General features: G+C 40.2%; 2 protein-coding genes across 2 annotated transcripts in view; one reads left to right on the top strand and one right to left on the bottom strand.

Annotated features, from left to right (window-relative positions):
• LOC127572758 (aldehyde dehydrogenase 1A1-like) overlaps positions 1-13,121 on the top strand; it is a 48,444-nt gene extending 35,323 nt beyond the window's left edge. Inside the window, exons 10-13 of the mRNA XM_052020361.1 lie at positions 4,217-4,381; positions 5,245-5,402; positions 5,517-5,591; positions 12,824-13,121. Coding sequence (XP_051876321.1) covers positions 4,217-4,381; positions 5,245-5,402; positions 5,517-5,591; positions 12,824-12,896 — 471 coding nt within the window. The 3' untranslated portion in view covers positions 12,897-13,121. The remainder of the gene's footprint in view (positions 1-4,216; positions 4,382-5,244; positions 5,403-5,516; positions 5,592-12,823) is intronic.
• A 2,230-nt stretch (positions 13,122-15,351) lies between these two features.
• The window catches only part of tmc2b (transmembrane channel-like 2b), a 39,461-nt gene continuing 35,613 nt past the window's right edge, over positions 15,352-19,199 (bottom strand). The window contains exon 17 of the mRNA XM_052020645.1: positions 15,352-15,581. Coding sequence (XP_051876605.1) covers positions 15,352-15,581 — 230 coding nt within the window. The remainder of the gene's footprint in view (positions 15,582-19,199) is intronic.

A 19,199-nucleotide genomic window follows, 5' to 3' on the forward strand; every position in this document is an offset into this window, starting at 1 on the left:
CTTCACCCCTGTATACTGCTATCCACTGCCAATATTTCCTCTTCCCTCTCATTTCTGATGCAAGGTCTCAACCTAAAATGTTGACTTACACCTTTTGCCTGCACAGATGCTGATTGACCCATTGAGTTCTTCCAGGGTTCTGTCTTTTGTTCCAGATTCCAGCATCTGCAGTCTCTATTGTCTTTGCCCTAATGTATTGGGCTGGTTTGTGCTGGATCCGCCCTACAACCTGGAATTGCTGACATTGATACCTGTGCACCTCCTGTCTGGATGTCACCAGCCCTCAGCACCCTTTAGTCTGGTGGTGAGGTCTCATTGGAATGCCCCTGATCGAAACAAAATTGGGGCAGTGCACTGTCTCCTATCAAAGCTGTATGATGTTTTAATGATATTAAAAAATCTAATTGAAAAACTAATCAAAGTTGATGTTAATAATTTAAAACAATATCTCTAAAGATGAAAAGTTAATTAAATGCATAAAGTAATTAGCAATTATTGAAACATAAAACTACAGTAAAATTATAAAAGAAGTAATGACCTTCCTCTTCACTAAAATGGTGGGAATATTGAGCAAGTATCTGTGCAAAGAAACAGAGTTAATGTTGCAGATCAATGATCCTGTAAAAGCAATGACACCAGTCCCAATTTCCTATTCTTTCCCTGTTGTCCTATAAGTTTTATGCAAGTTCCTTTTTGAAAGCCTTCATTGAACCTATCTCCACCACCCAATCAGGCAAAGCTCACACTGCGGGTAACGTATTGATATAGATAGAAGACTGGCTCGCGAACAAGAAACAGAGTAAACATAAATGGATCTTTTTCCAATTGATAAAATGAAATGAGTGGTGTGCCACATGGATCCATTCTAGGGCCTCAATCTTTTACAATTTATATCAATGACTTGGATGAAGGCACCAAAGATATGGTTGCCAAAATTTCAGATAAATGTAAAGTAAGATAAGAAAATAAGTTGTGAATAGAACATAAGGAGGCTACAAGGGGATGTCAATAGATTAAGTGAATGGATAAACATCTGCCAAATGCAACACAATGTGGGGAAACATGAAATTGCCCATTTTACAAGGAAAAATAGAAAAAGGATATTATCTAAATGCTGGAAGGTAGCAGAGCTTTGAAATGCAGAGGAATCTGGATATTCCAATGCAATATGCAGGTAGAGCAAGTAATTAAGAAAACTAATGGAATTATATCATTTTTTACTAGTGAAATTGTATGCAAAGTAGAGAGGTTATGCCTCAATTATAAAGGACATTGAAGAGATAATCTTTAGACCACTGTGGACAGTATTGGTCTCCTATTTAAGGAAGGACATTAATGCATCAGAAGTAATTCAGAGAAGGTTTAATAGGCTAAAATCCTAGAATGGGCATGATGTCTTTAGTGGAAAAGTTGGCTTGTATCTGCTGGAATGTAGAAAGGTGAGATAGGACTTGATTGTAACGTAGAAGATACTAAGGATCTTAAGGGGGTGGATGTTGAGAGGATGTTTTCTCTTGTGGAAGAATCTAAAACTAGTTGTCTCACTGTATAAGGGCCTCTCATTTAAGACAGAGATGAGGCATAATTTTTTTCTTAGAGTGTCTGCATCTTTGGAACTCTCTTCCTCAAAGAGGAGTAGAGTCATAAACAGCATGGAGAAAGGCCCTTTGACTCAACTCGTCCATCCCAACCAAGTTGGTCCCATTTGCCTGCACTTGGCCCATATCCCTCTAAGTCTTTGCTATCCATTAACCCATTCAAATGTCTTTTAAAAGTTGTAATTGTTTCCACCTCTATCAATTCCTCTGGCAGCTCCTTACATATTCCCACCATTCTCTGTGAGAAAGACTTGCCTTTCAGGTCCCCTTTAAATCTTTCCCCTGTCACCTTAAACCTATGCCCTCTAGTTTTAGATTCCTATACCCTGGGAAAAAGACCATTCATCTGATCTATGGTCCTCGTGATTTTATAAACCTCTATAAGGTCGGCCCTCAGCTTCCTTCGCACCAGAGAAGACAGTCCCAGCCTATCCAGTCTCACCTCATAACTCAAGCCCACCAGTCCAAGCAACATCCTTATGGTTTTTTTCTGCATCTGCTCTAGCTTAGTCACTCCTTCCTCCAGTATGGCGACCAGAACTGCACACAATATTCCACGTCGTTGTAAAACGATGTTCCAGCTCTTGTACTTATTGCCCTGTCTGATGAAAGCAAGCATGCCATACATCTTCTTCACCATTTTATCTACCTGTGCCACCACTTCTAGGGTACTATGTACTTCTACCTCTCAGTTTCTCTGTTCTACAACACTTCACAGGGCTCAGTCATTTACTGTGTAAATCCTGCCCTGGTTTAGCATCATTTCATACTTGTCTGAGTTAAATTCCACCTTCCCCTCCTCTGCCCACTTTCCCAGTTGACCTAGATCCCATTGTAACCTTAGACAACTTCCTTCACTGTCCACCACACCGCCAATTTTGGTGTCATCCGCAAACTTACCAATCATGTCACCGACATTCTCATCCAAATCGTTAATATGGATGACAAACAGCAAGGGACCCAGCACCATTCCCTGTGGCACACCACTGGTCACAGGCCTCCAATCTGAGAAACAACCCTCCACTACCACCCTCTGACGCCTTCCACCAAGTAATTTTTTTATCCAATTGGCTAGATCACCCTGAATCCCATGTGATCTCACCTTACAGGCCAGTCTTCCATGCAGGACGTTGTCAAGAGCCTTGCTAAAGTCCATGTTGACGTCTACCACCCTGCCCTCATCAATCCTCTTGGTTACTTCTTTCTCAATCATTCAATTAAATCTGTGAGACCTGATTTCCATGCACAAAGCCATGCTGACTATCCCTAATCAGTTCTTGCTTTTCCACATACAGATAGATCCCACCTTGAAGCAAACCCTCCAACTTACCTAATGCTGATGTTAGGGTCACCAGTTTATTATTCCCTGGCTTGTCCTTGCAGTCCTTCTTAAACAAAGGCACAACCTTAGCCACCTTCCAGTCTTCCGGTATCTCATCCATGACTAAAGAAGACACAAAAATCTTCCCTTGCCTCCCACAACATCCTAGGGTATACTTGGTCAGGCCCCAGAGATTTATCCACCTTTATGTGCCTCAAGACTGCCAACATCTCCACTTTCATTATATCAATATGTTTCAAGAAGTAGAAACAGAGTCGTTGAAGATTTTTAAAACAGAGGTTGATGATTACAATAACTACAGGGGTGAGAGGTTACCATGGATAGATGAAAATGTTAATATTCTTCTGTGTGTTTAGCAATGGTGGCCAAAACCAGATTTCTTCCTCAGTATCTATTGACTGTAAAGTTTCCAACATATGGCAGGAGATAATGCAGAGACAAGCAACTTTTTGGAGCAGAGATCCAGTTGTAAAACAAAATGTATTTCCTGTGTTTGGAATCTCTGTCAAGTCCCACTCACACTGCTTTGCTCACAATAGCAACACCTGGGAACAGATTTCCCCAGTCATTAAAAGGAGCCAAATAAATGGAGGCTGCTGTTGGAACTGGAGCTTGGGGCTTGAAGGATCCCAGGGTCTGCTGAAGGCAAAGTTTCCCATATTTGAGGAGATGGGGATGGAACAGTGGTTCAGCTGGTAGAGCTGCTACTCCATGTTCCAGGACCCAGGTTCAATTGTGACCTTAGGTGCTATATGTGTGTGGGGTTTGCACATTCTTCCTGTGATACATGTGTTTCCTCCAGGTGTCTAAAAATATCTTTTAATTTCAGTAAGAAGGCAACTATTAAAAAGCTCTTAATAGGACCACTGCATTTAAAAAAAGTTCTGACTTAAGTTTGGAACAAACATTTAAACAAAATTAAATCAATACAAGCTTATCACACAGAGGAACTAATGTGTACGTTAAGTGGTAGCTCAAAGTTAATAAGATAAAAAAACTGAATCTGAGTTAAAGAAGAAATACTTCAATAAAAAACAAAGCAAGAGTTTCTTTCCGCAATCAGAATTTGAAAATGTGGGGTTCCTGCAAAGATGTGCAAGCAAGACAAGTGTTATTCTGTTTGTCGTAATCCAGCCTTCAAGTCATTTTTACTATTCCCAGTGATTTTGTATAGAATGATTCCTGTCTGAAAATTGTCCGAGATAAAGACACTCAATGTCAAACTGTTTTGCATGATGTATTTATTCATTTCTTTTCTCTGATAACATTTTGACAGATTGATAAAAAGCAGTATGATAAAATTCTCAGTTTAATTGAGAGTGGGAAGAAAGAAGGAGCCAAGCTGGAATGTGGAGGTTTGCCATGGGGAGATAAAGGCTTCTTCATTCAGCCTACAGTTTTCTCAGAAGTTACAGATGAAATGCGCATTTCCAAGGAAGAGGTAATACTGCTACACACATCAGCCTGTAAAACAGATACATATTTCAGACTCATATTCCTAAATAATTCATTATTAAAGGGAAGTTTTTTAATGTACTGTTTAATGGAAGTATTATTCTCTTTCTCATTTCTTTAGTTCTGGCAGTACAAGGTGACTAAGAATGTTGACCTTGACTTATGTTTGATTCCAGTCTACTCTCAATCAGTGAGATTCCCCAGTATTGCTGATTAAAAGGCAGAATTTGTAAATGGTGGAGTGCTCCATGTTAATGGAGGAGCTGCTGGCAAGCTCCTATCTATCAAGGGAGAAACACAGCTCCTGGTACCAGCCACTTAAAGAGCCATGACATCTGCAGCTCAGATCATTCAGATCATGGGGGAAAAAAGTCAGAAAAACTTTTAAAAATTGGGAGTACTGAGGGAAATGTTTTTTTAAGCAAAGATCTACATTACATTACAAATTACATTATGTTTTTAGACTACAGTAACTTTGAACCCATGCTTGTTTATGACTCCAAGGCCATTGCAAGGTTCCATGTTTGTCCAAGTCAACCAAGTATACACAGAACAGTGAAGAATGGCAACTATTGAAGTTGAAAACATGATGTTGCCTCACATGATATTCACAGATATCAATGAGACAAAAATATATTGTTTGGTGTTACCACATGATGGTAACCATAGTTTGCCAGCTTTATAAAGTATCCAGAATAAGGATCAATTACCTATTGATTGCGTATATTAAAATTATAAGCATTATTAATACATTCATGATGTCACCGCTTATAATGTAAGGAATGCTAAAATAATTGTGGATATGTATTGTTTCCTTAACAATTTATTAACAACTTTAAAATAAAACAGATCTTTGGACCAGTGCAGCAAATAATCAAATTTAAAACAGTTGAAGAAGTTATTAAGAGAGCCAACAACACCCATTATGGCTTAGTTGCTGCAGTTTTCACCAAAGACATCAATAAAGCACTAACTGTAGCTTCAGCTCTTCAAGCTGGGACTGTGTGGTAAGCAGTTCTTTTTAAGTAATACAGAATATGTTAACATTTTCCTGAGCTTTATATGAATTGTATGTCCTATTGAACTGAATTCCACAGTTGAGCATATTAATTTTTCCACAGGGTTAATTGTTACAATGTAATGCATGTTCAAAGTCCTTTCGGAGGATTTAAAATGTCCGGAAATGGTAGAGAAATGTGAGTATTCAACAGAAATTTCAATGAAATGTAAGGGTTAATGCTTGTAGTTCAATTTAGATTTCATGTTACAATGTATTGCAATATTATTTTGAAGATCTACAATATATACAAATTACATTATGTTTTTAGACCACAGTAACTTTGAATTAATGTTTGTTTATGACTCCAAGGGCATTTCAAGGTTCCGCGTTTGTCCAAATCAACCAAGCATACACTAGAACAATGAATATTGGCAACTATTGTTGAGAACATGATATTGCCTCAAATAATATTCACAGAAGTCAATAAGACAAGAAGATATTGTTTGGTGTCATCTATGTTACATAGAAGAAATACATTAATTGTGCATTAGTGATAGGAATGATGTGAATTAGACATAGGTAAGAAGAGGGATGAAGTCATAGAGTCATAGAGCACGGAAACAGGCCCTTCAGCCCAACTGGTCCATGTTGACCAAGCTTCCCATCTAAGCAAGTCCCATTTGCCCGCATTTGACCCATAACCATCTGAACCTTTCCTATTCATATACCTGTCCAAGTACCTTTCAAATGTTGTTAATATACCTGCCTCAACCACTTCCTCTGGCAGCTCATTCCATATACTGACCACTCTCTGGGTGAAAAAGTTGCCCCTCAGTTTTCTATTGAACCTTTCCCCTCTCACCTTAAACCTATGCCCTCTAGCTCTCGATTCCCCAACCCTAGGGAAAAGACTGTGCACATTCACCCTACCTATGCCCCTCATAATTTTATGTACCTCTATAAGATCACCCCTCATTCTCCAACGCTCCAGTGGAAAAAGTCCAAACTTACCCAACTTCTCTCCATAACTCATTCCCTCCAGTCCCGGCAATATCCCCATAAATCTCCTCTGCCCTCTTTCCAGCTTAATAGCACCTTTCCTGTAGCAGGGTGACCAAAACTGAACACAATATTCCAAAGGTCCTGCAGAGAGAATTTATGAAGTTAGATAGAAAGTTAAAACGCAGCACCTCTAGAATTGTAATCTCAAGATTACTCCCTGTGCCACATGCTGGCGAGTATAGGAATAGGAAGGCAGGGCAGCTGAATGTGTGGCTAAGGAGCTGGTGCAAGAGGGAGACCTTCAGGTATTTGGATCATGGTGATCTCGTCTGGGGTAGGGTGACCTGTAAAAGAAGGACGAGTTGCACCTAAACTGGATTAGGACCAATATCCTTGCAGTGAGGTTTGCTGATGCTACTCAAGAGATTTAAAATAATGAGGCAAGGGAGTGGGACCCAGAATGATCATGCACCAGGTAGGCAGACAGAATCATATGTTGAAAATAGAACAGACAAGTCCAGTAGGCAGAGCTGACAGAGACAGGTGAGGAAGCATGCAAGTGCTTAACTGCTTTTACTTTATTGCAAGGAGCCCTGCAGGAAGGACAGATAAGCTGAGAGCATGGGTCAGCACATGGGATTATGATATTGTTGCAATCACGGAAGCATGGCTGAGGGAAGGGCAGGACTGGTAGCTCAGTGTTCCGGGGTATAAAAGTTTCTGGCGTGACAGAGGAGGGTACGAAATGGGAGGGGTCATTGCACTCCTGATCAGGGAGCACAATATGGCGGTACTTAGGGAGGGTATCCTGGAGGGATTGGCCATTGAGGCTATTATAGAGTCATAAAGTTGTACAGAATAGAAACAGGTCCTTCAGCCCATCGTGTCTATGCCGACCATTATGTCTATCTATACTATTCCCATTTGCCTGCATTAATTCCATATCCCTCTATACCCTGCTCAGTCAAAATGCCTCTTAAGTGTTGTTAGTGTTCCTGCCTCCATCACCTCCTCTGGCAGCTTTTTCCATAAACCAACTACCTTTTGTTTATAAAATTTACCCCTCCAATCTCCCTTAAACCTCCTGCCTCTCACCTTAAACCTATACTGTCTAGTGTGAGACACCCCTACTACAGGGAACAGACACTAGCTCTCCACCCTATCTATGTTTCTTTTAGTTTTATACACCTCTATCATGTCACATCTCAGCCTCCTTCATTCCAGGAAAAACAGACGAAACTTATCCAATTTCTTCTGATAACTCAAGCCTATGGGGTAACTATGGGTAGAACTCAGAAATAAGGAAGAGGCCATCTCTTTGGTGGAGTTACAATATAGGCCTCCCAATAGTCAGTGGTAATTAGAAGAACAGATATGTAGGCAAATAGCAGTAGGGTCTAAAAATAGTGGGGGATTTTTAACTTCCCCAATATCGACTGGGATTGCCTTAGTAAGGGGCTTAGATGGGGTGGAATTCATAAGATGCATTCAAGAGGGCTTTTTAAAGCAGTTATGTAGAGGGTCCTACTAGGGAAGTGGCTGTGCTCAGCCTTATCTTAGGGAATAAGGATGTCAAGTGATGGAAGGGTCCGTGGAGGAACCCTTTGGAAACAGCGACATAGTTTGCTAAGTTTTAAGGTAGTCATGGAAAAAGATAAGGTCGGTCCTGGAGTTAAGGTCTTAAATTCAGGGAGGACTGATTTCACACTACAAGACAGGACCTAGCAAAAGTAGTTTGGGAGCAGTTGCTAGAGGAGAAAACAACATATGATAAGAGGCAATCATTTAAAGGTGAAATAGTAAGAGCTCAGAGACAGCATGTCCCTGTAGACATAAGAAGCAAAGATGGTAAGATTAGGGAGCCTGCGTTAACAAGGAAATTGAAGGTTTGATCAGAAATAAGGAAGCATATGTCAGGTCTTGGCACTAGGTACTGTCTGAGTCCTTTGAGGTTGATAGGAGAAAACTTCAAGAAATTAGGAGTGCAAAAAGAGGACATTAAATGGCCTTGGCAAGCAGGATTAAGGAGCATCCCAAAATCTTTCATAAGTATATTAGAAGCAAGAGGGTAGCTAGGGAAAGAGTAGGTCCCTTCAGGGACCAAAAGGGAAATCTATATGTGACATCTATATCCAACACCTCTCTCTCTCCTCTTTGTGGATCTCTCTATCTCCATCTCAGAGAAAGATTAACTATAGACATCTTTTGCAAACCCACTGACTCGCACAGTTACCTTGACAACACCTCTTCCCACCCTGTCACTTGCAAGGATGCTATCCCCTTCTTCAAATTCCTCTGTCTCCACCACACCCATTCCCATGATGAGGCTTTCCATTCCAGGACATCTGAGGTGTCCTCTTTTTTTCAATAAACGGGGTTTCCCTTCTACCACCATAAATGCTGCCCTCACCCACATCTCCTCCATTTCCCACACGTCTGCCCTCACCCCACCCCCACCCCCCGATCTAACAGGGACAAGGTTCCCCTTGTCCTTACCTACCACCCCACGAGCCTCCGCATCCAACACATCATTCTCCACAACTTCTGCCACCTCCAACGGGATCCCACCACCAGGCACATCTTCCCCTCTACCTCCCCTCCACTTTCTGCAGGGATCGCTCTCTCCGCAATTCCCTTGTTCATTCGTCCCTCCCCACTGATGACCCTCCTGGCAATTATCCCTGCAAAGTGTTAAACCTGTCCCCACACCTCCTCCCTCACCACCACTTAGGGCCCTAGACAGTCCTTCCAGGTGAGGCAGCGCTTCACCTGTGAATCCAAGGGTGTCATTTATTGCATCCGATGCTCCCAGTACGGACTCCTCTACAACGGTTAGACCCAACACAGATTGGGTGACCGCTTTGTCGAGCGCCTTTGCTCCATGCGCTGCAAAAGCAAGGATCTCCCGGTGGCCAGCCACTTAAATTCCACCTCCCACTCCCATACTGAAATGTCTATCCATGGCCTCCTCTACTGCCACGTTGAGGCCAGATGCAGGTTGGAGGAACAACACCTCATATTTCGCCTTGGTAGTGTCCAACCTGACGGCCTCAACATTGATTTCTCTAATTTCAGGTAACCCCTCCCCTCTTCCCCTCCCCCTTTTCTTCCCCGACCCCTTGTCTTCCGTTATTCCTGTGGCCCCCTCACCTCTTTCCCCTCCCTGCTCTCATGACCGGTCCATCTATTCCCCACCTCCTTCCCTTTTTTCCAATGGTCTACTGCCCTCTCCTACCAGATTCCTCCTTCTTCAGCCCTTTGCCTCTTCTACCTGTCACCTCTCAGCTCCTTACATCACTCCCTTTCATCCCCCCCTCCCCCACCTACCTACCTTCCCCTTCTCACCTCGAGTCACATATCACCCGCCAGCTTGTGTTCCTCCCCCTCCCCCAACCTTATTCTGACTTCTGCCCTCTTCCTTTCCAGTCCTGATGAAGGTTCTCGACCCAAAACGTCGACTGTTTATTTCCATCCATAGATGTTGCCTGACCTGCTGAGTTCCTCCAGCACTTTGTGTGTGTTGCTCCAGATTCCAGCATCTGCAGAATCTCTTGTGACTTCCAACTTGCATCTTGTTTTCATCTGGAAATAACCTTAACTTCCTTTGCTTAGTCTCTTAAACCTTAATTGCCTTCAGTTAGTGCTGAAGCTGTGATTTTTGTCTTTGAGTGTCCTCTTTTGTTTTTGCAATTTTCATGAAACCTTCAGTTTGTTAAGAACAGTGAAGCATATCATCCAGTGCCTGGGCTATCTATGGCTTGCAATGTGTGGTTTTGTCCTGCTCATCTCCATGATCAGTGAGCCAACCTGCTCACCTCTCCCCAACCTGCATTTACCTGGTAGGGGAGAGGTGAGCAAGTTGGCAACTTGGTCTCTGCAACTGGTTCTGATCAGCAAGGCCCTGTGAGCAACGACCCACCAGCCCTCAAATGTTTTAACTGTCTTTCAAGACATGGCCCAATCTGAACCAGCAACCAAAACAGTGAAAAGAAACAGCTGTGATTATTTCTGACATTCATAAATGGTGTGGAGTTGTGCAGCTGGTAGAAATGCTGCCTCACACCTTCAGTGACCGAGGTTCAATCCCGACCTCTGGCACTGCCTGTGGAGTTCGAACACTTTACCTCTGACTGCGTGGGTTTCCTTTGGATGCTCTGGTTGCTTCCCACATCCCAAAGACGTGTGGGTTGGTAAGTTAATTGGCCACTGTAAGTTGTCCCCAGTGTGTAGGTGAGTGGTAGAATCTAGCATTGGTGGGTAGCTTGGGGGAGTTGATGGCAATGTGGTGAGAAAAATTTGTTTATTGTATATTAGTGTAAAATTAGTGTAAAAAGTAGGCTTGATAGTTGGCTCAGTTCCGTGCTGCATCTCTCTACGTGACATTAAAAAATACTCAGAGCTTTTAAGATTAATCAAATTATTTAAAACATTGAAAATCTTTAAAGGAAATAAAAATAATTAAAATATTTGAAATCTATTATAGCAATTAAATACATTTGAGTTTATAATTAAATACATTACTTAAAAAAATAAATAACCTGAAACTTAACTCCCTTCCTTGAAGTCATTCCTTTGTATTGAAAGGAATGTAAATGCTGAATCTGTGTCAGGTCCAACCCAGTGCAGGTTTAATGCCAAGGTTATCCAGTTTAACTTCGAGGAAAATTCAGGATGTTTGTTTTCTCCCATTTCCTCTGGAATCCAGCTTCAGACTGTGGCCAGAATGACTGTGGCAAGAACCTCCCAGGTAGTCCAGGACCTCCATGTTTCCCCAACTGGGCCTCAGAAGTAGAGTCATAGAGTCATACAGCATGGAAATAGGCCCTTTGGTCCAATTGGTCCTTGCCGACCAAGATGCCCATCCAAGCTAGTCCCATGTGCCTGAATTTGGCCTGAGAAGTAATTTTGAATTGTCAGACTGGGCCTTCCCTGTGCATCACTAGGTAAGAAACACGACCTGGAGTCTTGACAAATATCACAGCAAAAGAAAACGTAGTGAACACATTGATGAGATTACTTTTGGTTGCTCCCACAATGATAATTGAATTAAATGGCAAGAACAAATTCAAGAAAGTGTAGAATTTCCCAAAGACATCCTGGGAAATATTTCAGTCCTGTCAAAACAAGGATTCATGTTTATGAACGTTAAAAAGAAAGATTTGTATTTAAACTGTGCTTTCCACATTCCTTTATGAACATTTCAAACTGCTGTCACTGTTGTAACATGGGAAATGTGGCAACTCCTTTAAAAGCAGCAGGCTTCCACAAATGTGATAATAGCCAAGTAATCTGTTTTTTGGTTATTTGGTTTGAGGAGTGAGTATTGATCAGGATCACAGTTTACTGCTCTGCTTTGAAATGGCACCATGTGATTTGAAAGATCCAATGGGGGTCTCAGTCTGATGTCTCATTAAAAAGGCAGTATATCTATCATGCACTGTTGTACTGAAGCGTCAGCCTACATTTTTGTGCTGGTCCCAGGAATGAGACTTGAACCTGAAACCTTCTGACTCAGAAGCAAATGCACTGCCAACTGAGTCACGTAGACGGAGGAGTGCCCTGCTACCTATATCACAGAAGATCAAAGATGGGTGGCTGAGTTTGGACTTGGAGTCTGAACAACAAAAAGATTGAAAGGAATCCTAACAATACCCTTGTGTCAAAACAACCTCTTTCCTGGGCCAACACATTATAGGAGAGTTTTGTGGTTGCTCAAGGCTAGGGAAATGGAACTTTGAACTGTCATGTGCAAAATATCACTGAGCTCCTCTGTGATATATCCTCCACTTCATGAAACAAGTAAGAATACAGCATAAAAAGTTCAAAGCTTTTTGCATGCCCTCATTCTGAAGGAATAGATAAGAATCATTTCCATACATGGATGAAAAGCCAGTACCTAGGTGTTTCTCTGGATTTGGAAAGCTGCTTCCTCAGTTATTCTGGGGTTCAATAGATTTTGGAGACTACATTCACTGTCTCTGCCACCTCCCTCCATATATCTTAAATCACCTTTTCAAGAGGGTGACCTACTTCAAGAGGGAACCCACACATCTTGCAATCGATATGCCATTTGTGAAGGGGGCATTTTGAACAGCAATATTACTTGTACATGAACTTCTATATTGTATAAAAAAATCATCTCTTCTTTAAAGCCCAGCAACTGTCTCTTAGAAGCAACTAACTGAATGGATTTTGCACACAAAATCCATTCCACTGACTCCATGTGTTTTGAGAGTATAGTCATATCAGTCCTCCCACCAGTGGGTCCAGATGTGAGTGCAGCCATAGATTTGCTCATCTCAGAAAGTTTGGGCTAAAATGTTCAAATACTGTATGTAAATACCTATAAATAATGATGAACTTTTATCATTTACTTTTGTATTAAGTACAAAAGCAGAATTACCAAATATAATTCTCTCTTTCTAGGGGAGAATATGGTCTTCAGGAGTACACCGAGATTAAGACCATCACCATCAAAATTCCGCAGAAGAAGTCCTAAAATATTCTAAATTAAAATGGTTGAAGAATTAGATAGACACTGTGATCTGAGACTTTAAAAATCTAAAGTTAAACATCACACTTCATCTGTGCAGTTTCACAATAAATGCAGCCCAGATTCTGACAGCTGTTCTGTATCATGAAGTATGAAAAAATGTATCGAAGTAGAATTTACCTGTTAGCATTTACACAGCAAAACAGCAATTAAAAAATATAGTTCTACCAATTTATAGTTTGGAAATTTTGTTTTGAGCATTTTAGGTTTTTGTCATTTAATAAAAGATTGATCTTATCTAACTTTGTCAATCAAAATGCTGAAGTCCATTTTCCTAATTTTAGCAATGTTTGTTGATGTAATAATACTTGCCCCAATTCGCAAATCTATCATACTAGCTTTGAAATTCATTTACTTGTTTGCTGACTTGAAGTGAATGTGTTTACCCTCCAGATTATTCCTTCCTTTATTTTGCAATATTTTTTGATAGACAAAAGCTAATATAAATGGTGCTTGTGATATCAGAACAGAGTGAATAAAACGCAATTGCATTGGTATCAGAAAATTTAGAACAATTACAGGGCATATCAGATTTAACCAATAAGGTTAACTCCCTCAGCTGGATATATGGGGACCGGCCACATAAATGTTGGAGCTACCCAAGCAGGCTAGAGGTTAGGTATCCAGCAACATAATGGACCTTCTGATTCTCCAAATCCTTTCCATCTTCTACGAAGTGTGAAGGAATACCCTTGATTTGTGAAAAGAAATCATGGACAACTAAAGAAGGAATGGACAATAAAGTGTTTAAAAAGTTAGAAAAAGGCAAAAACTAGCACAGATTCTGATAATTGGTGATGATGCAAAGAACAAAGGAAATGAAAAGCATATAAAATGAGCAAGATGCAAGTGTTAAATTGTGACTCACAAACCCCCAAACCTCCTGCAACACCAAGCCCTCCAGGTTGCCTCCTTTGGTCTCATGCACAATAGGGTTCTGCAGTGGGAGGTGATTAGTCTATTATGCCTAGTCTGTGGGATGCACATTTCCAGTCATTGAAGAATTTCTAACCACCATCACCCAAAATTTATCCGAATAAAATGTTCAATACTACTAAAATTAAGCTAGCTTAGAATATACATTTTATTAAAATTGTTTGGGATTTACTTTTTCTATATCATGTATTTTAAAAAAGGGTGGTGTAGTAAAACGTAGCTATAACAGTAGTTTTGTGCTTGATCTGTGCTGCCCCATTCAACCTGTAGAGGATTTTACCTTAACTACTGCCCTTGAAGAAACATAATTATATTTGTTGCCACAGTGAGGGAGGAACAGGTCTTGGATGATTTGAAATGAAATGTTTCACTGATTTCACCGTTCAACAATTTATTTGCTCCTGCAAAATTTGCATTGAACTGAACAATATCTACTGTACTTGGGCCCAAACTTCCAATGAGGGTTCTTCTGCTGGAAGCTGACAAGTAGTTCATTGATAAACAACTGCTTACACACTTCCCACGGAGATTCAAACATGTGAATTAGGAGCTGGAGTAGGCCGCTCCGCTGCTTAAGCCTGATCTGCCATTTAATACAATTATGACTGATTTGATTTTATGTTCATCTCTGCATTCCTGTATACCTGCAGGAACCTGCCTTAAAAGTGTTCAAACACTTTTCTAACATCACTCTTTATGGGTGAATTCCAAAGACTCACAACCCTCTGAGAGAAAAGATTTCACTTCATCTCTGTTATAAGGAGCAACCTTTTATCTTTGAAAAGTTATTCCTGGTTCTAGATTCTCCCACAAGATGAATCATCCTCTCCACATCCAACCCCTTAAGACCTCTGAGGATGTTTCAATCAAGTCATCTCTGGTGGTATTCTCTTAAATAATTATGACAACAAACCATTTTAAAACCCAATAGATCAGGCTTTCTATCAAATATAACATTAAATTATATAAAATTAGACTGAGTCCTGAATTATTCTTTCTAAATATTCCTTGATTTTATATTAAAATTCTTTAACTTTATTTTTCAGTTAGATAGTAAATAATTAGCAAAAGCAGCTACATAATAACTGTTGAAATTGCTTATAGTACACCCACATTTAAACATCAGCTTTTTATTAAAGAAACTTGCATACACTCATAAATTGAATGTTTAGCACGTGACTGACGATGAATTTCTACCCTATTATTTTAATATTAAACTTGCTTGAAAACCAGTAGCTAAACAGTTAAAATACACAATAATATAAAACGAATTTAGAAGGATCCATTCAGCTCAGTCTATTACAGTTAAAGTATTTGTTTCTTATAGAAAAAAGCAAGTTTACCAATGACGAGAGAAGTAACTTCAGGGTTAAAAATTTGCCCAGAATGATGCATTTGTTTGACCACAATCTCATCTTGACAGCTCAAAGTACCTTGGACAGATGGGTACATTTCCTCTCACTTCTCAACGTCTTGATTGTCCAGGAGGAGGCCCGTACTGACGTGGACCTGGTGCTCCAGATCTTGGTTGTCCTAGTGGGTGTGGTGGTTGCCTCGGGTTAGGTGCTTTTGTTATTACCATTCGTGGAGGTGGTGGTGCCAGCATCATTTCCTTTCCGTGTTTTCCATTGGCTCTTGTGGCTCCATTGGTGGCAGTGGGTTGTTTCTCAACCACTTTTTTACTTGCATCTGGCCCTTTAGATATAAAAGGACATAAATTTAATAGCCTAATTATATGTAATAGATTTAATAGCCTAATTATAAAACATGACAGCAGATAAGCATTATACAAAGTCAAGAAGTACAAGGAACAAACCGACTGAATTGCAAGTGGGAATCTAACTTGTAGGGTGTAGTTTGACATTTACTATTAAGAGATTACTGCCGGCTGGTCAAGTCTGGGACCTAAACATACGGTCTATAGGAACAATGAGGAAAATATGAGAGGACAGGAGTGTTCTGACCAGAGATACATATGCAATGAAAACATCATGGGTAAAATTAAGAAATGGGAAAGAATTTAAGACTCCATTGGGAATTGCATACAGGATCCCAGTAGCAGTCCTGAAGTGATAAAATGCATACATACAGGATGAAAATCATAAAACTACAGACAGTGGAAATACAAAATCAAGAAACTGCTGCAAACACTCAGTAGGTCAGGCAACATTTGCAAGAGGAAAACAGAGTTAATGTTTCATTTTGGTGTTTTCTCTGTGCAGGAGAAAACAAATGCAGATTCATTTACCACTGTGTAGAACACCCGTGTTCGGTCTGCAGGGCAATTCAGAAATGCATGTTGCCTGCAGACTGAACTTTACTTCTTCATTCCACTTCCACTCCTGACCTACCTGTTTGTGGCCTCCTGCACTGTTTTATTGAGGTCCAACATAAGCTTGAGGAACCTCATTTTCTCTCTGGGGTATATCTACACTCTGGATCAAATTCTACAACTTAAACTAGCTTCTCAGTCCGTATCAGAACTGGGAATTTTGGCTGTAATTTATCCATCTGTGATATTGGTTCAGCTTTTCTCTCTCCATTAATACAACTTAGGTTGCTGGCCAATCTACAACTTTTTATAATGCTTTGTATGTTCTCAATCTCCAGTTGCCCATAGCTTTTGCTTACTTTCTTTCTCTCCAACTGCCCTCGTTGGCCCACCAACAAGATGACCTGTACAACCTATCCGTGTGACAATCCTGGTCTCCTCCTATCCAAGGTATTGCCTTCATTCTATCTAACCTATCCCTACTTTCTCTGCAATTTAGAATGAATCAGTTTTATCTCTTTCCCAGTTCTCACTAAGGGTTTTTTACCTAAAGATGCTGCCTGACCTGCTGAGTATTCCCAGCACTTTCTGTTTTTATTACATACATGCAGGAATTAGACAAGAATAGGGAAAAAAACAGGATGGTTTTATTGAGGAATTTTATCTTGCATGTGGTTTGGGTTATGGAGGACCCCGCCGGTCTGAAAATTAGTAATTAAGCATTTTCAGGATAGTTTGCTGCAGCAATATACATATCACATGATCGTTAAGGGAGACAGCCATATGAAATATAGAACCAAGTTCACAACTACATGATTGAATCTAATTCAGTGTTCTAAAGGGAGAAACATAATTCAGCTGCAAAGATTCTACATTTGTGGAAGGCTTCCATGTGATCAGACAGGAACCATGCACAGTAAACTGGGCAAATCTGTTACTAGGTAAAACATCAAGATCAGTCGGAGGTGTAAAAAATTGAATGTGATCTCCTACTACTCACAATTAAAAAGTAACACTCCTGGTTAAGTGAGGGACAGAAGTAATGCTAAAGGAAAAATCACACAAAGTGGCAAAATCTGACACAAATTCTGGTCAGGTACAAAGAGCGACTAAGAGTGAAAAGCATTAAGACTTTCAAAAATGGAGTATGCGAAGAAACTTGTACGGCTTATCAAATCAACAAAAATCTTGATGTATGAGGAGAAAGATGGCCGGCAACAACAACAAGGCCCCCTTGTCTACAGTTTCAAAACAATAATGACGGTACAGCAGTATATCTTCACTCAAGCTGAATGAAATTAGCTTTAAGATCTTGAAATGGATAACGAGGCAGATCTTAATATCAGAATGACAGAAGAAATGTCAAAACTTCAACTACTCATTGAGAAGCACAGAAAAACAAGTCAAGGGAAGTGAAAGAGGATAACAAATATCCAAAACATTTTGAACATCTGGTAAACATTAAATAATTTTAACTTAAAGTGAATCAGATATAAAACAACTGTATTTCCATATGGCAATAAAAACCTTTTGGGGTTGTACTTCTGAATTCCCTTTGCTGACAACATTTTTGCATTTTCTTTGGTCCTAAAGCATCTGTTGGGTGACTGCCTCTACTGAAGGTCTATTGTAACCTGTTCATAGGTATTGGTAGGCACTTTAATTTCCAAGAGGAAAACATCTGTTTGCTCAATAGAGCCAGCTGATATATGTTCCTGATAAACTATTCGATTAATCATGCCGTAAATGGATGAGATTACATTAGTATTTAAAACAGCCTTGAAATTAATACGTTTGCTCTTTTTATCACCACTATTCGTATGAAAATCACTTTTCTCCAGAATGGAAAGTGATTGTGAGGATATACAGGTCAAATGATGAGACTGCAAATTCAACTATATGCTTCTGATTGTGAATTGCACCTGTTCTGTGATGTGATTCATGCATTGGATGTTAATGGAATGACATCATTCCCTACATCCCCCTCCTTTAGGGCACTGTCCAGGAAATTAGGTGATGTTGTTCTGTGGTCCACCAATTACTCCAGGGTCCTGGAAACCCTATTCACATATATGCCTTTCCTTTGTCCTCTCCTTAGATGCCATTGCCAAAGTCTAACCCAGCTATCTCACCCCGACTCCCCAATTATCCTGAGTCCTTTGCTGACCTCTGACTCTCCAATCAACCCTCAACATTTCCTATTGCTCTCAACTTCCTGATCATACCCAACCTCCAACTGAGTCCAAAATCTGACTTCTAGTTCACCCCAATCTGCAACTGAGACCCAGATCCAATCCCTTCCTCCCACACCCCAACCCCACACCCAATTCCTGATTAATAGAGTCATAGAGGGAAACAGCATGGAAACAGGTCTCTTGGCCCTATGGGACCATGCTAAACATCAGGCATCTATTACACTGATCCTACACTAATCCCATGTTATTCTCTCCACATTCTCCGGTGGCCAACTAACCTACTAACCAGCATGTCTTTGGGACGTGGGAGGATAAAACCCATGTGGTCACAGGGAGAAAATGCAAACTCCATGCAAATAGCACTGGAGGTTGGCATCAAACCTGGTCATTCTTTCACTGCCAATGAAAATCTACCCTAACAGCTTTGAAAGAAATAAAAAATCTTCAACATCAGGATATTAATGTTGCTACCAAAAAGCAGATGAGTATTTTCATTTATAGATAACAAAATATTTGACATTTAGAACCTTAAAACTATACGGGTGAGAAAGTGCAAAGAAAATAAAAAGTAATGGAAAGCATAAGTAATATTCTTTTAAAATGTTAGTTTTTATACCCAAAAATAAAGCTAATTGTGAAATCTTAGTAATTTTGCAATATAAAGTTCTTATTAGCATCATAGCTATGTGAAGCAAACTTAAAGATATGAACATCTCTGAGAGACTGAATTTCTGTCACCTGCTCTCCTTCTGCCAAAATCCTAATCCATGTATACAATAGAGGCAATTGTCAAGAAGTACATGTTCCCTTGGAAACAGTCATGGCTTGGATCAACACACTACCAAC

This window comes from Pristis pectinata, chromosome 7 (assembly GCF_009764475.1).
Source record: "Pristis pectinata isolate sPriPec2 chromosome 7, sPriPec2.1.pri, whole genome shotgun sequence".
Taxonomy (NCBI): domain Eukaryota; kingdom Metazoa; phylum Chordata; class Chondrichthyes; order Rhinopristiformes; family Pristidae; genus Pristis; species Pristis pectinata.